Here is a 24,975-nt window from a genome sequence, read left to right on the forward strand (position 1 = left end):
AATTGCTAATATTCCAAAGAAAAAAATCAATGAATATCAATGAATGCAATTAATATATCAAATTATAACAGTTCAGACTCTGCACCTGATTTACTGAGATGCCAGACTGAAACACCAGAAATTTTCGGGAAAATGGTAAAAAAAAAAAATTAAAAAGGGAAAGCAATTGAAAAGGGTTTTTTATTTCTGGTAAACCATCTGAAATCAACAAGTGTTTGGAAGGAAGATATTTCTGCATTATACTAACAAAGTTAACCCTAATAAATAGTAGCAAGTTATGGCCAGGTCAGTATGTTACTGCTTTCTGGGATATCCGTGAGTACCCAGACAATAATGTGGACAAACTGAGTTTCTTCATATAAAAACTTGTGCAGAAAGACAACTAACTAAATTACAAATAAAACAAAGCATTGTTATTCATATATCTTCTTCTTAGTAACACTTATGTTTGCAAATGACACCAGGGTCTCTATTTATCATGCTGTGTAAAAAATGGAGTGAAATATTACCGGTGATGTTGCTCATAAGAACCAATCAAGATAGTTGATTTAGTTTTCTAATTGTTTAACTCTAATTGCTGATTGTTCTGGGCGTCATCACCATAAAAATTAAATTGCACAAAATGTTGAAAATGCAGTAAAACCAGATCTTCATAGAAGTATGGGATCCGTTATTCACATTATCCAAAAAGTTCCGAATTATGGAAAGGCTACCTCCCATAGACTCTATTATAATCAAATAATCCAAATCTTTTAAAATGATTTTTCTCTGTAATAATAAAGCAGCACCTTGTACTTGATCCAAGCTACAATATAATTAATCCTTATTGGAAGCAAAACCAGTCTATTGGGTTTACTTCATGTTTACATGATTTTCTAGTAGACTTATATGTATGAAGATCCAAATGACAGGGATCCGTTATCCAGAAAACCCCAGGTCCCAAGCATTCTGTATAACCGGTCCCATACCGTATCAATAAAGTAATGTTTGCTAACTCTCTTGTTAATAATATCAGAGTTTTCTTTCCCTTGTATTACAGCATTGATTGTGCTGGTATATTGAAACTGCGGAATTCAGACATTGAACTGAGGAAGGGTGAGACTGACATTGGTAGAAAGAATACACGTGTTCGCCTGGTGTTCAGAGCACACATACCCCAAACCAGTGGGAAGGTTCTGTCACTGCAAACAGCTTCTATTCCCATTGAATGTTGTAAGTATGAATACTGGAAACTCTCAACAGTGACTAGTCAAACTATTAATTCTTTCAAGTACTCTGTTCAGTAGGGTTTTTTTAGATTTACTATGACATTACAGGCTTATCGTCAACGTCCAGGCCATACCATACAGAAAAAAAATACTCCACTATTGAAGTTACAATCAGGATTAGAAGTGTCTTTCAATGACCAGGAAAGGCTATAGGGGAGTACCAGTTTGTTAGGCACCCCCAGTGTATCCATCAACCATTTTGCCTAAATGAAACCTGCTGATTTAGAGAAAGGCACCCCCTCATCTGAAGCGTCTCCAACTTGCCTAAAAGGGGAAAAATCCTTCTTGACTCCCAACAGGGCAATTGGACCAGTCACTGGATCAACTTTGTACAAGAATACTTTTTAAATTGCATTGTATTTTCTTACTTTCCAAAATAACAACCAAACCTTTCTTGAAACTATTTAATATTTGTGCCAATACAACAGCCTTGAGGAGAGAGTTCCACAACTTTAAATGCTAACTGTAAAAAACAAAAAAACAAAACATTTTCCCTCAAATCTCCTTCTTCTCTTCTTCTAATATGGATGGCCTTTATTCACTGGTAGGACCCACAGGGAAGGCATTATAGAATTTTTTATGGTCCCTTTATATAAGTATGGTATATCTAAGGGATATACCGTTTATTAATCCCACGGTATTTAAAAAAAAAAATAATTACTTAACTCTAAGGATCTAAATATCACTTCTTGAAAGCAAAGGCACTGAAGGATTATACCAGGTGTTAATAACAAACGGTAATATATTTTTCAAGTCGAGAGATTGCTTCCATAAAAAGTGCTTGGTAAATAAAAAACATAAATTGCTATCAAAGTGCTAGTGCATAAATTAATTAAATATCGAGACTTTCTCTCTTCTGATCTTAAGTGACTCAGTATTAACTTGGCTGAATGCTGAATTAATCAATAATCAAGTGAAGAATTCATTGCAGGTTTTTAAATCAATGTTAATTGATTCCCACGACTATACTAAAACTCAGGATTATGAAGGGTTAAAAAATGTGCAGTAAATGAATTAAAAGTGAATATTTGCCAAATTTCCTGTATGAACAGGAAATAATGACAGTGGAGAAGTCCCGTTAAAACTGTCTTTATTTTTGCTATCTAGGGACCCCACAAAGGAGGAGAAATCAGGGCTACTGGGACTGTGGTCTCAAAGTTTACCTTGTCTACCTTGTATAGTGTAGGTCAGATTTCCCAGCAAAAACACAAAGAGATCGCTTCAAGAGACAATATTAAAAAAAACCCAAAGTTTCAATTAAAATGGTATGAACCGTTAGTATAAAGTTATCTCTCTGTATGTCTCTTTATTGTAAATCAGCTTGTTGATGGCCTGTATGGCCAGCTTTAGCCAGCCTTTCCTCATAACTGAGATTTTCCATTTGCTCTTCTTTGAACTTTCTCTATTTCATACAAATAATTTTTATACTAAACCAAACTGCTGCATATATTAGTTGCGGCCTTTCCAGTGCTTAGTAAAGAGGGAATAATACCTATTCAATAAAAGCATATCTTTTTAAATACTGGATAATACTTTGCTGGCTGTTTTTGCTGCTAACTGGAAATGCCTGCTACATGCAGGTTGATAATCCACTATTACCCCCAGGCACTTTTCCATCAAGGAAATGTCTAATTTAATCTCATTTAAGGTATATACTGTACGTGCATATATTTTGTAATCCAAAACGCATTTGCCACACCTTGAATTATTTAAATTACCTGAATGTTTTGTGTTGAACATATCAAATAAAAGTGGGCCAAATGCAGACTAATGCTGCAACACACTAAGAACTGTTCTCCAAGCACAGAGTTTTCTATCCACATAAAACAGCATTACAAATACCACAGTATTAAAAGCTTTGGAAAATCTCAAGTAAACCACATCGACTGCAACACTACTGTCCAAGTTTCTATTTACCTCATCATGAAAAGCTATAAAATTTGTCTGATATAATCTTTCCTTTGTAAAGTCAATTACTACTGATTCTCCAGAACAAAATCTTGAATGTGATCTTCTAACTTAATATAACTTCTATAACTTTCTCAAAATAGGTGCTAGATTTACAGGCCGGTTGAGATCATAATACATTTTTACATATTGGAATTACATCACTTCTCCAGTCCATTGGTACCATACCAGAATTAATTGTTTTGTTGTATGTAACAAATGTAAATTTGAATATATTTATTTCCTGAAGAAGTTAATGTAAAAGCATCCACCCTATGTGGCTTAATTTAGAAGTAATAAGAAAGAAGAGCAAAGCATTTAAAAACTACAATATATATTGGGCATGCACACTCGCAAAATGATGCAAACAAAAGGTGGTATAAAAAAAATTTCTTTATATTTTCAATAATAAAACATACCGTATATACTCGAGTATAAGCCGACCCGAGTATAAGCCGAGGTACCTAATTTTACCTACGAAAACTGGGAAAACTTATTGACTCTAGTATAAGCCTAGACACAACTACAGCCCTGTCTCCCAGCAGCGCACATTCTGCCAAAGCGACCCCCCCAGCGATCAACCGGACTTCTTTGCAAAGCTGATGGTGACAGAGAATTGCCAAACGGATTACTGTGTGCATTGTCCCACTGTCCCACTACCATGTGCAGAGGGTGCTGTTTGATATTGCCATCACTGTTAATCTTTCGTATAACCAACAGAGGGCGCTGTGTGATATTGCAGTCACTGTTATTCTTTCATATAACCAACAGAGGGCGCTGTGTGATATTGCAGTCACTGTTAATCTTTCATATAACCAACAGAGGGCACTGTGTGATATTGCAGTCACTGTTATTCTTCCATATAACCAACAGATGGCGCTGTGTGATATTGCAGTCACTGTTATTCTATCATAAAACCAACAGAGGGTGCTGTGTGATACTGCAGTCACTGTTATTCTTTCATATAACCAACAGAGGGCGCACTGTTATTCTTTCATATAACCAACAGAGGGTGCTGTGTGATATTGCAGTCCCTGTTATTCTTTAATATAACCAACAGAGGGCGCTGTGTGATATTGCAGTCACTGTTAATCTCTCATATAACCAACAGAGGGCGCACTGTTATTCTTTCATACAACCAACAGATGGCGCTGTGTGATATTGCAGTCCCTGTTATTCTTTCATACAACCAGCAGATGGCGCTGTGTGATATTGCAGTCACTGTTATTCTTTCATACAACCAACAGATGGCGCTGTGTGATATTGCAGTCACTGTTAATCCTTCATATAACCAACAGAGGGCGCACTGTTATTCTTTCATACAACCAACAGATGGCGCTGTGTGATATTGCAGTCCCTGTTATTCTTTCATACAACCAACAGATGGCGCTGTGTGATATTGCAGTCACTGTTAATCTTTCATATAACCAACTGAGGGCATTGTGGGATATTGCAGTCTCTCCCCAAGTGAACTGTTGGTATAGGAATGATTAAAAGTGACTGCAATCTCAGCTACGCGGGTCGGGTACCGCTGACCCGAGTATAAGCCGAGGTAGACTTTTTCAGCACATTTTGGATGCTGAAAAACTCGGCTTATACTCGGGTATATATACGGTACATCAAAAACATTGATAGCTGATCAGTGCAATCTATATACAACAGTATAAGCAGATGTATACATACCACCTAGTTATATGTTTCAAGGCAAAAAAGAGACCACCACAAGAGACGGATACACTTGCCAGAGGTGAGAATACCCAATGTTTCGGCACTATAGCCTTTGTCAAGGAATTCTCATTTGTATCGCTATTTAAAAACCACAAGTCAGAGGGGACAGAAGCTGTGTTTAATGAATAAAAACACTAAAACAAGTGTTGTTAAATGAAATCAGGAAGAAAAAATATTAGAAAATTAGGAACTGATTATACAGTATGTTGAAAATAAAAAGATACAAGTTTAATGTATTGTAGGAAAAAAAAAAACTTTGGTATAGGATTCAGGTGGTATCACAAAAAATCTTTGTGGCAATTACAACAATGTTTATAAAAACAGTCCAGCATATATAACAATGATATATATACCACCCAATGGTGTGTACACGGCAGAAAGAAAGCCGTGTCAAAAATGAGAATAACCCCCAACGTTTTGGCACAACAGCCTTTGTCAAGGGGATTCTCCTTGAATCCCCTTGACAAAGGCTGTTGTGCCAAAACATTGGGGTTATTGTAATTTTTGGCAGGTGTATCCGCTCCTTGTTGCAGATTCTGTCGTGTACACATAAATATATTAGATAGCTCAGAGAAGGGTATGAATGGCTTTTTATCAAGTGAGAAAATACAGGGTTATTGAAAATAGCATTTAGTACAAAGTTGATATAGGGACTGTCCCGATTGCTGTCTTGGAGTCAGCAAGGAATTTTTCCACCTCTGATGTAAAGTAGAGAACCTTCAGAAAGGGTCCCCCCTTCCTCTGTATCAACTGGCAGTTATCCAAAAATTTCTCACTGTATTGTTAAAACTACTCCAACCAAATTCCTGCTGGCTTTTTAATCGTATTTATCAATAAATTTTAACCAAAAAAATCTGGTGTAGGCAAAGACTCGATAAAATCGTAAAAGAATCTGAATTGTACACATTTTTTGGATCATCGCTGAAAAACATGAAATGTTTGAATTATTGTACAAAACCCAGCGCCGGTCAGAATATCTTCCAATTGTAAACTGGACATCTGCCATTGACCTCTACATGACTTTGGCAGGTTTGAGATGGTTCCTGTTTATTCAGACTTTTAACACCATAGGGCTTTAATAAATAATGAAAAAGTCGAGGTTTTTTTTTTCCTCCTGACAAATGGTGTTTTCCCCTTTAAAAGTCCGACCAGAAAAAAATCAAACTTCAGTAAATAACACCCAAAACTCAATGAAACACACTAATACAACATTCACTTTGTTTTTCCCATTTCATCTAAAACTGCTTAGAGCACAGTCATCTTTAAGCGATATGATAGATGCAATGTATTGTGTATACATTGAATATAATTGCAGTATTACTGCATTGCTGGCAATAACTGTCACAGTACAGAGGGAGCTAAGTAGTTCCCCAGAAACTGACAGTGACTGTTGTCACTGGTGAATTTAGCCTATATGCATACCTCCCAACATTTAGGAAACAGAAAGAGGGATAAAAAGATTTGGTGTGTAGCGCACTGACATTTTTGTGGCCCCACACCCTAATTACCATGTTCATTTTACATAATTTGGCAGGTTATGAAAGTTTGAACACATTTCTGTGGTTTTTATATGTTATTACAGTTTTGCAAATGAAGGTGAATTGCCCTTTAAGCTACAAGTCTTAAATTCTTATCTTATCAAACTGTCACAAAAGAATGTCAACTATCTATTCTGGGGTGTCTGCCTAGAAGCAATTAAGTTAGAAACTTTGACCTGCTGCACTGAACAGCCAGAAACAGATACAAAGAGAAACCCGGGACTTATCAGTACAAATCCTTGACAGGGGGTTGAGCTGTCAAAAGAGGGTCTGTCCCGCTCAAAACGGGGGAGGTATGCTATATGCCCTTAAAGTTTCATCTATAGAGGGGAAGGGAAGTCTATTTTTTTAACTTGAGCTAATATTTTAAAACTCAAGCATACCCTCAATGTTTGAGATTTGAATCCTTTCCAGTGCTTAATTCTTGTAAAAAAAACAAAAAACAAAGTTGAACGGTGTACACCCCATGATAATTTGTAACCACACCCACATATTTTAGCCACAACCACTTTTAAAGTAATGTGTAATTTCTTAACTCTCCAGTAATGACATTATTTCATGGTACAGCAGCTATTTATATTACACAAGGACTGCCGAATTTCATGATATTCCCCAGAGATAAAAAAAAACAGTCACAGTAACCTTACCAACATACAGTATGACACCGGGGTTTCAGTAATATGTCACTGTAATACAAGCTTACACCTTCAAAGCAGGGTAGAATACATTATTGGCTAAATTATAATTGTAAATTATAATTGAGCAATATAAACATGTTGCCATGGTCTGGGTACAGAGCCATTTCATTCAAATTAAATTTGGGCACACTGTTGATGTCTGGTCGCTGAAAAGGGAAGATTTGTTTTAAATAGAGCAAAATCAATACATGTGTATCTCTTGTACCATTTATAGTGACAGTTTAGCCAAATCAGCAATATACTGTGGCTTTTAAAGGAATCGTCCACTGTAAAAATTGGCAGAATAAAAGGTTTCAAAATAGTTAGTTAGCCAAAAATGTCATCTATCAAGGCTGGAGTGACCAGATGTCTAGCGAAATAGCCAGAACACTACTTCCTACTTTGCAGCCCTCTTATTAGTTAACTATTTATTTTTTAACTTTGAGTTTCAATCACCCACTTCAAAGCAAAATAGTTCAGTGTGATACATGTGGAAAGTATCAAACAATTTAAAACATAACCTTTACTGACAATGTGCTAAAATGAGGAACGCTCATAAGCCACACATTCACTGCAATGACCAACTGTCTGCAGTGCTGGACACATGTCCATAAAAAAAGAAAAGAAGTTAAAAAGAAGCATATGGTGGAACGGTGGTGCCAAATTCAAGATTAGTTACACCTCTCCATAAGTAAATTCTGGAAGTGCCTCAGTATCGTGCTACCCATCCCCACCCTTCCATGAGTGCCACACATTAGCAAAAAATCTGCCTATCTACATAGGGACAGGGTGGGAGCTAGATAACCCACCTATGCCGCCCAACCCATTTCACCGACTATGCCCCTGAAGAAGCCGAGATAGTCGGTGAAACGCAATGACCAATGTAGATAGGCAGGTTTTTTGCTAACGTAAGGCACTCATGGAATGGGTGGGAATGGGTGGCACGATACTGAGGAACTTCCAGAATTTATTTATGGAGAGGTGTAACTAATCTTGAATTTGGCACCACCGTTCCACCATATGCTTCTTTTTAACTTCTTTTCTTTTTTTTATGGACATGTGTCCAGCACTGCAGACAGTTGGTCATTACAGTGAATGTGTGGCTTATGAGCGTTCCTCATTTTAGCACATTGTCAGTAAAGGTTATGTTTTAAATTGTTTGATACTTTCCACATGTATCATACTGAACTATTTTGCTTTGAAGTGGGTGGTTGAAACTCTAAGTTAAAAAATACCCATTTCATTTCAACCTCTTTGTATCTTAGTTATTTATTTACAAACTTATGGTGTGTATACATGTGACCCTTAACTTAAATAAATTTAATTAAATCAATAGCTCCTTTTCCAAGCACAATTATCAGAAAAACTAAAATTTTTAGAGGTTTTAGTGGTATTCGTATTTTTAGCGCATCATTCAGTGCTTTTTTTCCGTCCATACTATTTATATTTGGATCATTTAAATAATTCCATGACATTCATGGTTTCAGAGGATGTGAGTTTAGTCGTGGTTTCAAAAACCTCAAACTACTAAAATCCAACCTTTATAAATAGCTGCAAAGCAGTAAGGAGTGTTTTGGCTATTATGAAAGACATCTGGTCACTATAGCCTTTAAAGAGTAAATTTTTGGCTAATAACTATATTTTTTATTTTGCACAGCCTATCTATTTATCTAGTTTTATGTTTTCATTGTTCCTCTAAGCCATTAGTGCGGACTCTCTCAGCCTGTTGATATGAATGCATGCCTATGTTCCATTGCTTTGCTTACTCTTTGTTTTTTTGTTTTCTTTTGTATTTTTACGTTATATTCTAAGGTAGAGCATGTGATTTTTGCTAGTCATCTGTAAACTCCAGCTCCTCCCCAAAACATAAATTGTTACACAAATGTTTTGTGCGGGCAGTGCTTCTTCCTTTTTCAAATTCCCCATAAAACAGACCTCTGGTAAATAAACACACTCTCTATATGTACAGTATATGTACATTTCATTCATACCTTCATCACACTCTTTATTTGCACACTTGACTGTGTGGCTTTTATGCATTTGATATTATTGTTGCAGTGATCACCTCTGTGTATGGTTTTAATTCATTTTAGCCATTATTTATTGATTAATATGTTGCTGCTTTATGGATGGGGTTATGTTGTGCATAATATTTAGAATTTCTGATACTATTAAACTAGGAAGGTTTTTTTGACTTAGGTTAAGACCCACGGAGATAGCACAGTGGTCAAGAGACCTATATAAAATTACACAGAAGTCTACAATTGTTTGGTTAATTGTTTTTATTCTCCATCAAGTAGCCTTGACCCTAATCCAGGTCCAGAGAATTGCACAACACCTTGCTTCTTGTTTGCCACTAGGTCCTTCAAGTTGCATGCATTACATATTTTACATTTTATTGCATACCATACGATTATGTCAATAATTAAGATCAACACACATTTTAAATATGCACACCCTCCCTTCGCCATCAAAAAACACTGGAGCAGGTTCAGGTTTCCCACAAAAATTCAGGTTGTGGATAGGATTTTTTGTTGGAGGTATGATGTGCAACCAAAGGTTGCTGTCATGGTAGATCAGAATTGACATCATCTGTTGTGTAAGCAGCCCTCCTTTTGGATCTCTGCACTTTAAAAATGAATAAATGAATTGCTGATTAACTGTATAAAAAAATGTAAGATATACATATACTCGGTTTTAACAAAAATACATATTTTCATTTTTGTCTTAAAACTAGCACAACGTTCTGCCCAGGAGTTGCCACAAGTGGAAAAATATAGTGTAAACAGCTGCTCAGTGAATGGAGGATTAGAGTTGGTGATCACAGGATCCAATTTCATGCCAGATTCAAAGGTGATCTTCCTTGAGAAAGGGCAAGGTATGGCAATGTCCAACAATTACATTTTATAGGCAGTTTTACATTATAACATTGTTCTGGGTTAAGTAAAATTATATATAATTTTGTGGAAAATGTTGTGATAATATCTTTCAATAATTACAGTTACTTAGGGACAGAATTATCAAAATGTGAGATTAGAGTTTACCACAAAATTCCACTCAACTTTCTATTCATTCCTTTGGAATTTTTGGAAGTGTATTTATTAATGGATGAACGTTAGAGTTCACCATTTGATAAATATGTTTCTAAAAGTCCCATAGGAATGAATTGGAGTGGATGGGATAATGTCCTTTATAGTTTTTTTGTTATTTTATTTTGAAAACATTCTGTTGAAAGTTTCTCCTTTGTGTTAAGATGGCCCAATATGCCATTAAAGTTTTATCTGTAGAGTAGAAGGGAATTTTATTTTTTAACTTTAGCTAAGATTTTCAAACTCAAGTTCCCCCTCAGTGTTTGAGGAGTTCTTCCCAGTTGTTGAATTTGCAAAAAAAACACTGTGGAATGGTGTGAGGAAAGTTATAGAATTCTCTCAGTTTTACTGGCTGATATATTAGCTAGCTTTGAGAAGGGTATGAATGGCTTTTTAGCAAGTGAGAAAATCCAGGGTTATTGCAGGGGCTGCTGTATAGTTTTATCACTGTCAACTTGCTGCTAGTGCTGCTCACTGGCAAAGCTGGCTGCCACTACGATTGCCTGCACCCACTGCTTTAAGCAATTTATGTATGCTGATATTTATGAGTTTGATATGGGGAAGTTTTTTTTTTTTGCTGATTGTACTATTCATCTGAATATTATTTGTTTATTGAAAGCTGTGTTTTTATTTTACTTTTCTAAAAAATAATTATGGCAAAGCCGAGTCTGTATTGCATTTACATTTCAGCCAATGTAAGAATGCATGTTTTGTTTCTTAATTTTGTATATGAAAGTAAAAAGCATTCTGTAGTGGCATTCTGTAGGAAAATGACACAATTTAGTTAGTGGTCGAATGAGGAGTGAAAGCAGAATCAAAGATAGCCCTTGCTGATGCAGACTTATAGTGAACTGCAGAAATGTCAATCTGTGGAATCAGAAATCTAAGTGGGCCCCCAGAAAAAGGGACATATCCTAATCATTGTTGGGGTCTGGCCTATCATAACATCTGATATTGCTCACTGCACTTGTACATGCCTTAACTGTCCATTTTTTACAACAAAAGTTGCTCAATTTGCAAATTGTAAAACAGGGAAATGGCCTACTGTGACAGTAGGGAAGGGCTTCAGATTTGGGTAACTTGGGAAATCTAGGAAAGATGACATCTCTGAAATTGTAATATAGGTTTCTTGAAAGTTATGGGTATTGTTTTGGATAAAACAAAAAAAAAATTGTACAAAAAAACTGAGTTGAGTACCATAATTTTTTTGTTATTGGGAGCCAATACAAAAAAGTAACCAGGGGCCTATAATACAGTTAAAGGTAATGGTTTAATTGTTTTGTATTGTGTTGCACATCTGTGATTATTATCCTTTCACACATTCACAGATAGTAGTGTAGTTACAGTGGAACAGCCCATTGAGAAGCATTTTCTTTAGGCTAGACATACACTCTCAAAATTAAACCAGCTACCCTCACTCAGTGTCAGGGGTGATAGATACTTAACAAAGATGATTAAGCTTAGGTGTGAGAGCAAGTGGATTTTCACCCTGCATACAGTAGCTGCCTCTGCCTATGGTTGCTAAAACGGGACCTTGATACTTTTTAAAAACTTGTGGAGTAGGCACTCAAAATAAAGGCATGCTTTCAACAGGCAGAAGTAGAAAATATGTATTACTGTATGTTCAAATATACACAGGCCCCGAAATGCGTAAAGCTGAATATTTGGACATAATACATTTTTTCTACTTGATTTTATCTGCATGGTAGAAGAATGCCTTTATTTTGAGTGCCTGTTATACAAGCTTCCTCTATGCAGGGCCAGATTTCTCTTTCCTGCGCCCCTGTGGCTTGCTTATCTTATATGAGGACCATTAAACTGGGTGTGTTAAACTCACAAAAGGGCCTGCTTGGCTCTATGCTATTCAAACCTGTGCGCGACATCACTCAGTACCACTAGGGAATTATAACATTTTCGAATTCCAGTGGGCTTTCATAATGTGACCACATAGACTGCACTGTTACAACTGGTATGTTTGCTTCAGAAACTGTACTATAGTTTATATCGCTGCTGTCCAACTTCTGTGGTACCAAGAACTGGAATTTTTCTGCCCTACATGGTGGAGGGCTGATAACGGATGCCAGTGTTGATCACTCCTTGTTTTTAAACCACACCCACTTTAAATCACACCCATGTTGCCACAAGACCATGTCCACTTTAATGGTGGTAACACACCAAAAAACCAAACGGTTAGTGCTCACTGCAGGGATATCACTCATCACTGACCCGACCCGGTTTCCTTCCCTTTTAAGGTGTGAACAGGTGAGCAATGTGGGCAGTTTCAGTCTGGAACTGAGATGTGAACAGTACAGGGCTTTAGGGTGTGAATAATAGAGGTGTTACAGGTATGAAAATGCAGGCGGGATTATAGGTGTGAAAAACGCAGGAGTTTACAGTGTGAATTTGAGGTGTAAACAATGCAGGGGTCAGTTCATCTCTGTAGTGATACCTTTAAAAGCTTACACATGATAAGCAGACACAGCAGGAAGACTTTCATGTGGGAAGGCCACACAAAGGGGCTTCCATTTGGATCAGCCCTGGTTTATATAAACAAGCTGCTGTGTAGCCTTGGATGGCAGCCATTCAAGCATTGGATACACATAAATTCTGAAGAATCCCATTGTATACTACAGAGTTTATCTGCTGTGTATCCTGTGCCATTTCTCCTTTTTCCAGTTTGAATGGCTGCCACATGGCTACACAGCAGCTTGTTTATATAAACATATAGGGGCAAATTCACTAAGATGCGAAGTTGCGCCAGGCGCAACTTCGCCGCACTTGCCAGGCGTAGTTTCGCCAGCGCTTCGCAAATTCACTTAAATCCGAAGTTGCGCACAGGGGTAGCGTAAGGTTGCGGAGTTGCGCTAGCGTTGTTTCGCTATATAAAGCGAAGTTGCGCTAGCGAAGGCTAATTTGCATACGGCGCGAAATTCAAATTTCAATGGAGGAACACGTATCTGCACTACAAATGCCTAGAAAACCTTCAAATCTGCAAATAAAAATTTTATTTTGCCCTACACATGTGCCCACTGTCTAGGTAAGTTGCCATGAGTCAGGAAATGTAGGGGGGAGGAAGGGGAGCCCCAAAAAATTTTCAATCTTTTTCAGCCTATCAGCCATCATGTAGAAAACACGCCAGCGTTTTTTGGGACTTAGAAAAATTTTTGACTTTTTTTGAAACAATCCCTATCTACTCTATTGTGCTTCGCCAGGTCTGAGGTGGCGAAGGAAGTCTAGCATAAAAGGTAGCGTTCACTACACTGCGCAAGTTAGAGAATTTGCGTAGTTTCGTCGCTAGCGAAGATTCGCCTGGCGTAAGGTTGCGAAGTAACACTAGCGAAACTACGCCAGCGTTCGTTAGTGAATTTGCGCAGTAGCGAAAATGCCAAACGCTAGCGAATTAACGCTAGCGTTCGGCGCTTCGCGCCTTAGTGAATTTGCCCCATAGTCTTTCTGAAGCAAACACACCAGTTTTACATTATATTGCCATTCCTTTGAAACACCTCTTTGACATTTTTTTTTTGTTCATGTATAATGGGGAAGCTTACGGTTAGTGACCATAACCTTGAACATAGTATCATAGTATAGTATAGTAAGTAAAGTTGAAAAAAGACACACGTTCAACCTTTTTAGTTTTTTTTTTAGTTTTTGTTTTTTAACCTTGAACATGTCACAGTGACTTCTACTATACTTATACAATAGAACTCCCATTTTACCTGTTTCATGGGACCATTAAAAATGGTGTAAAATCCTTGAAAATCTAAAATCAAGGAAATGCATTAATATTTATATTAAAAAAAACATTTAATATGTGGTAAAACTAAAACCAGGGTATGTAAAATTGATTTGAACTTATTTTACCACACAACGTATGTTCTTTGTTTTAATGCAAAAGATTTAGTAATTTGGGACAAATGACATCACTAAGCACCTTCTAATAAGGATATAGTTTACAGAAAGCAGGAGAGACGAATTAGTGATGTTGGAAACTTCAGAAAAGAGAATACAATCAGGGAAATTACCACTGTAATGAGCAGGGGAATCAGGACAGAGGAGACAGATGGCCAGTGATTCATTGAGAGCAGTAAAATTAAGGGTGTTCTAGATGATTAAAGTCACAAAGAATGTTGAATGGGGGAATCAAATGGATGGATATATCCAAGTCAAACAACAACATAGTCCGTAAAGTGTGAATTTGGTACAGGAGGTTGGGCTATAAGGCAGTCAAAATGTTACAGAAGAAAGAAGTTGAATAGAATGAACTTTAAAGGTGTGACATTACAGGGAAGAAGCAAAACTTAAAAGTTCAATGGAAGAGAGAAGGGAAGCTAGTTCACCTCATACTCCATTTCCATAGGCCAACAGGAGAGGTAGTGTTTGTAGAACAAATTAAGATTTCAGTTAAAAGACATATGTGATGAACAGGTCATGGATCGTAAGCAAGAGCTTTTTGCAGGGTTGCCATGGCTTTACGGTGTAGATATGGGCCTTTATGAACCGCAAGTTTCTTGTAATGTAAATACACAGGGGCAACTATGCACCTCAGGACACTCTGAGAAAGACTTCATAATGCTGACAACCCATGCCCCCCTGTGAGGTATGGGAGCTGGCTAGTGCAAAAAGAGAGTTAATTTGCATTCCTAGGGCAGAGAGCTCAGCTGCCCTCCAATAACTGAATTGCTGATTTAAAAAATGAATTTCATCCAGGGCGTGGCCAGCAGCTCAACACGCCGGACGTGTTTTTTCGGCGCTCCCGGGGTATTTACAGAATATACCTCTTTCCCCGCCTGCAGTCCTCCCCATAAGCCGACCTCCCTCCCGGCTCACCTCCGGAGGCCGCCATCTCCAGCCCGGAACGACAGCGGGCAAATTCGGAGCGCCCGCAGTGGTGCGCGCATTGCGGCCTACAGCCACGTGGCAGGCCGCGGACCCGCGTTGGTGGTTCATCAGCGGGACCAGTACAGGGCCCTGCACCGGAAGAGCCGAGGTGCTATAGCAGGTCCGCATACGAGTCCACAGGGGAACAGAAGGTACTCGCAGTCGGGAGGTGCTTGTGTGTTAAACCCCGGGAGCGCCCCTATATTGACAGCACTGGGACAGAGGCCTGCACTGTCCTGGGCCTGGCAGTGGGGAATATATTACGGAGGAGCCAACTCCCTAATTCAGGCTAAGGGTGGGATTCATTTCTCGCATTCCACCTCAACTAACTTCGCCCACCCACAAGTACATACTGTGCTACCTGCTTGTGATAGCATTCTCCTCAAACAGGCTGGGAGGCCCCAGTACCTGCTTGAACGGCACCCTGGCTGTTCTCATCCATCAGGGGCAAAGGTGCTCTGGGTAGGATACCCAATAATGGTGCAATGAATCCCCATAACTCCCGATAGACCGTTCCAGTGTGCCTATACAGTCATACAGCCCTGCAAAACCTGCGGCCACTGATACAATCCACAGCATCATACCGCTGTAACCTCCGCCATAACCGTGACTGTGGGTGAATTTCTTTGCCAATGGGTAAATACGGCCCAAAACCAAAGACCGATGCCGCCGCTCGTTTGGAGCGCTACGCTCATAGCTCACAACAGGCCAATGACACTGATAATAGCCAAGAGGCTCCACCACCCCTCTCACAACCAGTCATGGGTTCCCCTGAACCATCACTATCTGAGCTCATGGGCGCAATATTGGAGAATCGCACATCCGCCACTGCCCAATTTGAGGCCCTTAAGATTGATGTATCTTTGCTAAGACAGGATTTACAAACTGTGAGAGAGAGAACAACCGAAGTAGAAAACAGAGTCTCCGCGCTTGAGGACCATGTGCATCCGATGCAAAACTCCATGCAAGATGTTCAACAACAACTTCGGTCAGCCTGGGACAAAATAGACGACCTTGAAAACAGACACAGGAGAAACAATGTCCGAGTTGTCGGGCTCCTGGAGAAGACAGAAGGTCAGCAGCCTGAGCAATTTACCGAAACCTGGCTACGAGACTTATTTGGAGCTGATACTTTCTCCTCCACTTTTGTAATAGAAAGGGCCCACAGAGTTCCAAATAGGGCACCCCCTCCGGGGGCTCCTCCAAGGGCCTTCCTGTTCAAACTTCTCAACTACAGGGATCGTGATGCTATCCTTAGAGCAGCACGGCAAAAGGGAGACATTCAACATAATGGTGCTAAGATCTCATTCTACCCGGACTTCTCTGCTGCCATACAGAAACAAAGAGCAAGCTTCCAGGGGGTCAAAAGACGACTGCGTGACGCACAGCTACAATACAGCATGCTTTTCCCTGCCAAGCTGCGGATTATTGAAGGTGGCCAGTCTCATTTTTTTACAGTGCCTGCGGATGTAACAACTTGGCTAGACGCAAGGGGCCCACAAAGACCAGCGGCAAACGATAGTCCCAGACGGGCCTAATACCATGGCCGTTCACTAAGTTACTTTCATGCCAGTCTGTCATCTATCTCACTGCACGGGCTGTTGAACATTATACTTCTTCTTACCACGGTTTGGTCCACGAGCCATGGTCTACTTGTCACTCCCTGTTGCTGACCTCCTGTTGAGGTCAATGTTTCCTGAGACTATGGTAAGGATATATGTCAATACGTTGAAATAGCCAGGTGGTCCCCCAAGCCGAGGGTGTTGTGCCTATAAACCAGGACCGGCTACATATACAAACAGACCACTAGTCCCTGGCACATCTGGAACGGAAGGGAACTGTATCAGTTTATATTTCTAAAGTCTACTGGTTGGTTGATAAAGGGCCACGCCCCCAGTCACTGACCGTTTAAGTGTCTTCAGTTATGGGTTTTAGACCCACCCAAGTTGGGGGGGTGGGTAGGGAGGGAAAATGGGAAATGTTGGGGTGTCTCTTGTATATGTCTATTGCTATCTTTTCAGCGAGTGTTGTGTCAATGCGTTCTCTCAAGATACAGGTTCCACAACCCATTTTACTCAATCATTTGTACTATACTCACTATGTCTATATATAACATTATCTCCTGGAATATCAGGGGGCTTAATTCTAAGTTCAAACGCAGCATCATGCATAACTATATTAAAAAACATTCCCCTTCTATCCTATTGCTACAAGAAACGCACCTAACTGGGCAAAAAGTCCTCTCCTTGAAAAAACCCTGGGTAGGATGGTCATACCACTCCACATTTTCTACCCACGCAAGAGGTGTTTCCATCCTGGTTAAGAAATCCATTGCATTTTCACTGTCACAGATCATTACGGACCACTATGGTCGTTATATTATTCTAAACTGTACAATCGACAATAAGCCTCTTACAATGATTAACCTCTACATGCCCCCACCATATTCGGGAGCATTGTTAGATCACATTACTAACAAATTAGCAAACCTACCCCCCGGCCCTATGTGCATACTAGGGGACTTCAATTCCACAATGGACCCTCAGCTAGACCGTCTCAAGTCTCATGAAGTAGGCCCTACCAAACTAGCTCAATGGGCAAGTGCATTCCAATTACTAGATGCTTGGAGATGGAAACACCCTGACTTAAGGGAGTATTCCTGCCACTCGACTACTCACCAGTCTTTTTCTAGGATCGACTTGGCACTAGTTACTAATGATATACTGCCCCTTGTCGACAAGGTGCAATTTCTCCCCAGAATACTTTCTGACCACTCCCCGCTTCTTTTATCCCTCAGATGGTCAACCCCAACAAATTCTAGAATATGGAGACTGAGTCCTCTCTGGTTAAACAATGAGACAGTGCAAACAGCCAATTTAGAGGGTTATGTCAATTATTGGGAAACCAATGCAGAAACGGCCTCCCAGGAGGTCCTGTGGGATGCCTCCAAGGCGGTAATGCGGGGGGTCCTAGCTAGAGCAATACGGCAAGCCCGACAGCAAGCGAAACATAGTGTTGATCTAGCAGAAGCGGAGGTCTTGCAGGCGGAGACGGATCACATCTCTAACCCCTCTCCGGAGTCGTACGCACTTCTGATAGACAGACGCAATGCCCTAGAGAGACAGCACACATTGTTAACAAGGAAAGCTCTTCTATACCAATCACAAAGATACTTTGAAATGGGTGATAAAAATGGTAAAATGTTAGCATATTTCGCCAAGACTATGTGTCCCTATACAGCGATACCGGTCCTAAAGGGAGCGGGTAATGTAATGGTCACCGACCCAAAACTACTAGTAGAGGAGTTTGCTTCGTACTATCGAGACCTATATGATACAACACTAACCCACTCCAACGACCTTCACATACCCTTTTTAGACAGTGTTTCCATCCCGTCCCTCTGCACTGATGACAGGACGGCTTTAAATGAACCTATTAAGATAGAAGAGGTTAAAGAAGCCATTGCCTCTCTCCCACCAAACAAAACCCCAGGCACCGACGGCCTCCCCTCGACTTGGTATAAGTCTTTACAGGAGCAACTAGCCCCGCAGCTACTTAATACCCTGCAGTCCTCCTTTGTGAAAGGTTCGTTACCCCCCTCCTTCAGTGAAGCCCTCATTGTAGTGATCCCCAAACCTGGCAAAGACCCGTCACAGTGCAGCTCATACCGACCTATTTCTCTCATAAATACGGATGCTAAAATCCTTGCAAAAATACTTGCAAAAAGACTTCAACGATACATCATAGACCTAATCCACCCAGACCAATCAGGGTTTATGCCAGGCAGGTCCACTAACATCAACCTGAGGAGATTATATACCAATCTTGAGATTTTACATGATAAGCCGGGTACAAGAGCAGTGGCCTCCCTTGATTCGGCCAAAGCATTCGATTCCATTGAATGGCCCTATCTCTGGGAAACGCTACGCAGATTTAATCTGGGAGACCAATTTATTAAATGGATTCAACTACTGTACCAACGGCCAACGGCGAGGGTAAGGGTTAATGGCCTTATATCTGCTCCATTTCGATTACAACGAGGTACTAGGCAGGGCTGTCCCCTGTCACCGTTTCTATTTGCCTTAGCCATTGAACCCTTGGCTATTGCCATCCGGGAATCTCGACAAATTTCTGGCTTAGCCCTCGGCCCAATTACGGAAAAAATCTCCTTGTATGCGGACGACATGTTAATTTATCTTGCCGACACCCAAGGTTCCCTCTTGGCTCTGCTCACGTTGGTAGGACAGTTTGGTGTATTTTCAGGCCTTAAAGTTAACTGGAATAAATCCATACTTTTTCCAATCGACAAACAGCCTACTCCCCTTCTCCCCCCCAATGTAGAGCTAACGTGGGTGCAGGAATTTAAGTACCTGGGTCTGAATATACAAGGGGACCTGTCCACCTTCGTGCAGATCAACCTCACTCCAATACTTACAAAACTAGAGGCTGACCTTCGAGGCTGGGCAAATCTCCCACTTACAATGTGGGGGAGAATAAATCTTATCAAGATGATATACCTCCCCAAAATCCTATACCATCTACACAACGCTCCAATCCATATTCCCAACTCGGTGTTTAAAAAAATTAATCATCTCATTCTCCCCTTTATATGGAACCAAAAGGTACCACGGCTGGCCTGGGAAAAGTTGACAGCTGATAAAGAAGAGGGAGGAATGGCCCTGCCCAACTTCCGCTTGTATTACCTAGCCTCCCAAATCTATTACCTACACTGGTGGTTTCATCCTGACCCATACAACCCCAACATGGCTTTGCAAGCCTCCATAGCAGGGTCACTAGAAAGCCTTAAGAATCTACCATATCGCAAGCTCACGGACATGGGCAACTTACCCTCCTCTATCACTACACCCCATAAAGCTTGGTGTCAAGGGCTGAAACAGCTTAAGAAACAACCCTTGCGTCTGATTTCCTCCCTCCCATTGTGGGGCAATGCCAATCTTCCACATTTTCGGAATCTAGACGACTTTCTATATTGGCCACAACGGGGTATCAAATTTCTGGGCGACCTGCTAGTAAATAACACATTCCTGTCGTTTCAAGAGCTCCAGGATAAATGTGCTCCACTTCACACTCCCTTGTTTCGATACTTTCAAATCCGTCAACTATTCAGGGCACAGTTTGGAACTCTTTCCCCGGAGTTAACTACATTGGCAATGGAAGAGTCCCTGGCAGTAGGGCAACCCACCAAACTAATATCTAAACTCTATCGCCACTTATTAGCAAGTATCCCCCCTCCATTCCACAAGGCACACAATAAATGGCAATTACTTGTACCAGAGCTCACCCAGGAGGACTGGGAGGAAGCGACAGAGTCAATATATATCGGCTTAATATCTGTGAGAGATAAACTGATTCAATACAAAACTTTCCATCAGTTATATACAACCCCATTAAAACTTAAGGCTATGGGCAACAGAAATAACGACAATTGCCCTAGATGTGGGGAAATGGCGGCAAACTTCTTACACATGATCTGGGCCTGCCCAATAATAAAAGCCTATTGGTCTCAGGTAATGGCTGCCCTAGCAACTACCCTAGATTTTCCACAGGTGAACTCACCTCAGGTGTGCCTATTGGGGATTGTGGACCAATTAGTGCCTACTGTCCATGCAAGAACTAGGTTTCGGGTTTTGTTATACTATGCTAAAAAATGTGTTATTATGCATTGGATGGGGCCCAACCCTCCCACCAGGGACTCCTGGATAAAATTAGTTGACGAGGCTATTCCCATGATTAAGCTTACGCATGAAACTAGAGGTACAACCCGTAAATTTGATAAAATATGGAGCCCATGGTGGGAGTCGGGCCCGGGCTTGCAATCAAGGAATGAAAGGGAATGAAAGGCCCTCTGATGACTCTGACACAATTAATGCAGTGGTGTGACCCAAAAGAGAGAACAACTATGTACCAATCATGCTACAATAACGACATTGACACAAGATTGTAATAGAACTGTTTAATGTTTGTAAATGTTTTATGTGTTTAAACGAATAAAGCATTACCTTTAAAAAAAAAAAAAAATGAATTTCATCCCTTAAAGTTACTAGGAATTACTTTTTTTTTGCTGCCACACACTGTCACCTGATGTGAACGGTTTCAGAATTTCTGCACATCTCTGCACTCCATTTTGGAGCACAGATACTCACAGCTGCCCCCCCCCCCCAAAAAATAAAAAGATGCCAGCATTCTACAAAAGCACATAGGTGCCCCTCCCTCATTTTTGATTATTCAGACATGCAAGTTAGGGAGTGGCAGAGGATACAGGCCATAACTGTTAAGGGCTGATCTGCACCCTCTGATGCTGTTGTTTGCATTTTGTGTTGAGAGGTGGACTGGAAGTAGAGGTACTTGCTGATTGAGCACTAAATTGTGCTTTTGCACCCCTCCCACCATAATCTTTGTGGCCATGATCAAGATCAAGCAGTAGCCATGACCCTGTATTCAGTCTCCAATCTAGATGCTAAGCCATCTCCTATCTGGAGCATATGACACATTCCCTTCATTTAATTGATTTAGCTTTTACGTGTGCACTTGTTGCATAGACTCCATAAGGAATTATTTGTACGTCATGAGTTTGTCCCTCCATAAGGCACAAGCCAGAATAAAAAATCTTCATCTAGTAACGGTAACTCTAAACTAGACTTGCTATTACAAACCTTGAAAAGTTTCCCTATGTATCCATGCAGCTACATCAGTTAAAGTATAGAAAATCCAATTGCTACAGCTATATTTAGTTGCATTAAACCTAAAAAAGAACAAAGCAATCTCATGTTCTCGCATTAATGCAGAAAAATCTAGTATATCCACCTTTATTCAGGTAGTGTTTCTGCTTTATTGCACAGGCAAGATGTCTTCAACACTACTGACTTTAGTCACTTTAGTTATGATTTTGACCTTTCTCTTTTCTAGACGGGTGCACACATTGGGAAGCAGAAGGAAAGATTGTATTGAAAAAATGTCAGATGGTAAGAATTTTGAATTTTTTTTTCAAACAATAGTTCCAGCTCTTTGCTAACAATAGTTCCAGCTATTTGTAAACCATTATCTGGCTCATTGATACAGTGCAAAAGGCATACTTGCATACATATACACCTGGGATAAGGAATAGTCCAGCAGTAGTCACTGGACTCATGAATGCTTGATGAATTTTTTTACTCTTACTATAGCGTAATGTTATCTTTCAACAAATTACTTATTATATCTGTTCCTCAAGCATCAAACTCAAGGTGTAAGCTGTAAATACCAGGGGGTGGCAATGTATGTCTACAACAGTTATAGAACCCTATTTACTGCCTGACCAGAATGTACAGTGCAGGTGTGCAGGTAAACGTAAGTTACATGGTTAAGTTGGGTTAAAAAAAGACCAAAGTCCATCAAGTTCAACCCCTCCAATGATCCCCAGGGCACATACACACTCACACCAACCACTCCCACTATGTATATACTAAAATCTTTCTAACGTTAGACTTTAGTATCACAATATCCTATGATATTATGCTTGTCCAAGAAGTCATCCAAGCCACTCTTTACACTTTCGCTGCCAGCGGATTTGGCACTTTTATTGCCAGACCATTTTTGAACATTTTGTACTCTTTCACTTTAAGGGCCTTTCCTTGGGGTCTTTTAGTTTACCCAATTTATTGTTTATTTTCAGGGCAACCTTCAAAATATTCTAGAATTTTGGTGTAATTCCACTTCTGTAAAAAATATAGGCTTCTAAGTGTCTAACAAAATGAAAAAAAATCTTGTTTCACATAGTACCACATATATTGTAGATTCTGTATCACTAAATTACTTGGAAATAGACCTAAGTGAACAACTAGTTGCATCTCGGGTCCTCTAGTGAACAAATAGAGGTTTAGCCTCAATATTTCCAAAAAAATCTCACAGGCATGCTATTATAATAAAAAATAGTTTTATTAAATAATTTTAAAATATCAAATCTCCACAAGGAGCCTAACGCGTTTCATGCTTACCTAGCACTTAGTCATAGGCAATCTCTGAGATCGGCTATGACTAAGTGCTAGGTAAGCATGAAACGCATTTATCTCGCCCAATTTCTTACATACAACACCCTAAATGTAGACGCCAAGGGTCTACTGAACAGTTTGATGCCCAATAGGGATGCACTGAATCCACTATTTTGGATTCGGCCAAATCCTTCACGAAAGATTCGGCCGAATACCAATCCGAATCCTAATTTGCATATGAAAATTAGAGGTGGGAAGAGGAAAACATTTTTTACTTCCTTGTTTTGTGACAAAAAGTTACGCGATTTCCCTACCCTAATTTGCATATGCAAATTAGGATTCGGTTCGGCTGGGCAGAAGGATTCGGCCGAAATCCGAATCCTGCTGAAAAAGGCTGAATCCTGGCCAAGTCCCGAACTGAATCCTGGATTTTGTGCATCCCTAATGCCCAATATGCATAGATATACCAAAGCAGGTGGCATGTGCGACCCCAAATAAAAATAGCGCATATGAATTTTCTCTGCTGTCTTTTCGCCTTCTGTGAACAAAAGCTCCCTGACAGTACAAAGACCCACCAAAACCATATATTTTTAGACACATTCTGACAAATCCAAAATAGGTAATTATGTCTTTCTATTCCAAATTATCATACTGCAAAGCTAGGCTAAATAAAACATAACAAACAATAACACAAGCATAAAACTGCAATAAAATTACAAAAACAAAATCAGGAAAAGCAATGAAATAACAAAATAACTGATCCGACAGCGTTGTTAATGGTCAGAATGCTTAATCCAATAGTCACGCTGTGAAATCTATAGTTTTTAGGGGGAAAACAAGAAGCAAAATGATATGAAAATCTAAAAAAAGTGATGTTTTTATATGCATGTGTGTATAGGTCTAAAATTTGTGTGTATAGGAGTATGTGAGTGTATATACACACACATAAATATTTGCAAAATTGCAAAAAAAAGTCTGAAAAGAAAAAGAATAAAGCTACGGTAACTTGGTATATTGTGTATGTGTACATGCATGCGTGTGTGTGTGTGTGCGTATAAGTGTCAATAAAAGGCTACTTACCGTTATGAAGTCTAGGAGGGTCCTTGGCAGCCATCCTAAGAGCAGAGTCCACGCAGCAGGAAGTTGCAAGATGGCTGGAAGAAGCAGAGAGAAAAGGCAGCAGATGTGGAGACACATGTCTGCATAATTGAAGGCGGGTCCTGCGACGATCGCGTGGCAGGACCCACATGGCCTCTGCTCACCCCTGCTCATTGGGAGCGCACTGAAGCCTTCTGCCGCAAATGCAGAGAGGAGCCCTTTGCAGTCAAGAACATAGGTACTACGTGAGCAGTTGGGGCTTTTCCCTGCAAGAACATAGTACCTATGTTCTTGGCAGGTAAAGGGTCAATGGCACTAAAGGGGTAGTTCACCTGTTCACATGTTATAGAATGGCCAATTCTAAGCAACTTTTCAATTGGTCGTCATTGTTTATTTTTGGTAGTTTTTTTTATAGTTTATGAATTATTTTCCTTTTTCTCTTGACTCTTTCTAGCTTTCAAAAGGGGGTTACTCAATTATGAGTTTCTATGTAGAATTCTACCAACATGATTATTAGCAAGAATTTGTCTGTATTTACAGTTAGGTCCATTAATATTTAGACAGACAATTTTTTTCTAATTTTGGTTCTTTACATTACCACACTGAATTTTAAATGAAACAAGATGCAGTTGAACTGCAGACTGTCAGCTTTAATTCAGTGGGTTGAACTAAAGATTGCATAGAAATGTGAGGAACTAAAGGCTTTTTTTAACACAATCACTTCATTTCAGAGGCTCAATAGTAATTGGACCAGGGGTTCAAAA

At 39.8% G+C, this 24,975-nt stretch overlaps 1 protein-coding gene across 1 annotated transcript in view; it reads left to right on the forward strand.

The window, feature by feature from the left end:
• nfatc3.S (nuclear factor of activated T cells 3 S homeolog) overlaps window positions 1-24,975 on the forward strand; it is a gene marked incomplete at its 3' end in the record, with an annotated part of 60,646 nt that overhangs the window by 25,688 nt on the left and 9,983 nt on the right. Inside the window, 3 exon segments of the mRNA NM_001088748.1 lie at window positions 1,040-1,212; window positions 9,896-10,036; window positions 22,053-22,108. Coding sequence (NP_001082217.1) covers window positions 1,040-1,212; window positions 9,896-10,036; window positions 22,053-22,108 — 370 coding nt within the window.

This window comes from Xenopus laevis, chromosome 4S, assembly GCF_017654675.1.
Source record: "Xenopus laevis strain J_2021 chromosome 4S, Xenopus_laevis_v10.1, whole genome shotgun sequence".
Lineage (NCBI taxonomy): Eukaryota > Metazoa > Chordata > Amphibia > Anura > Pipidae > Xenopus > Xenopus laevis.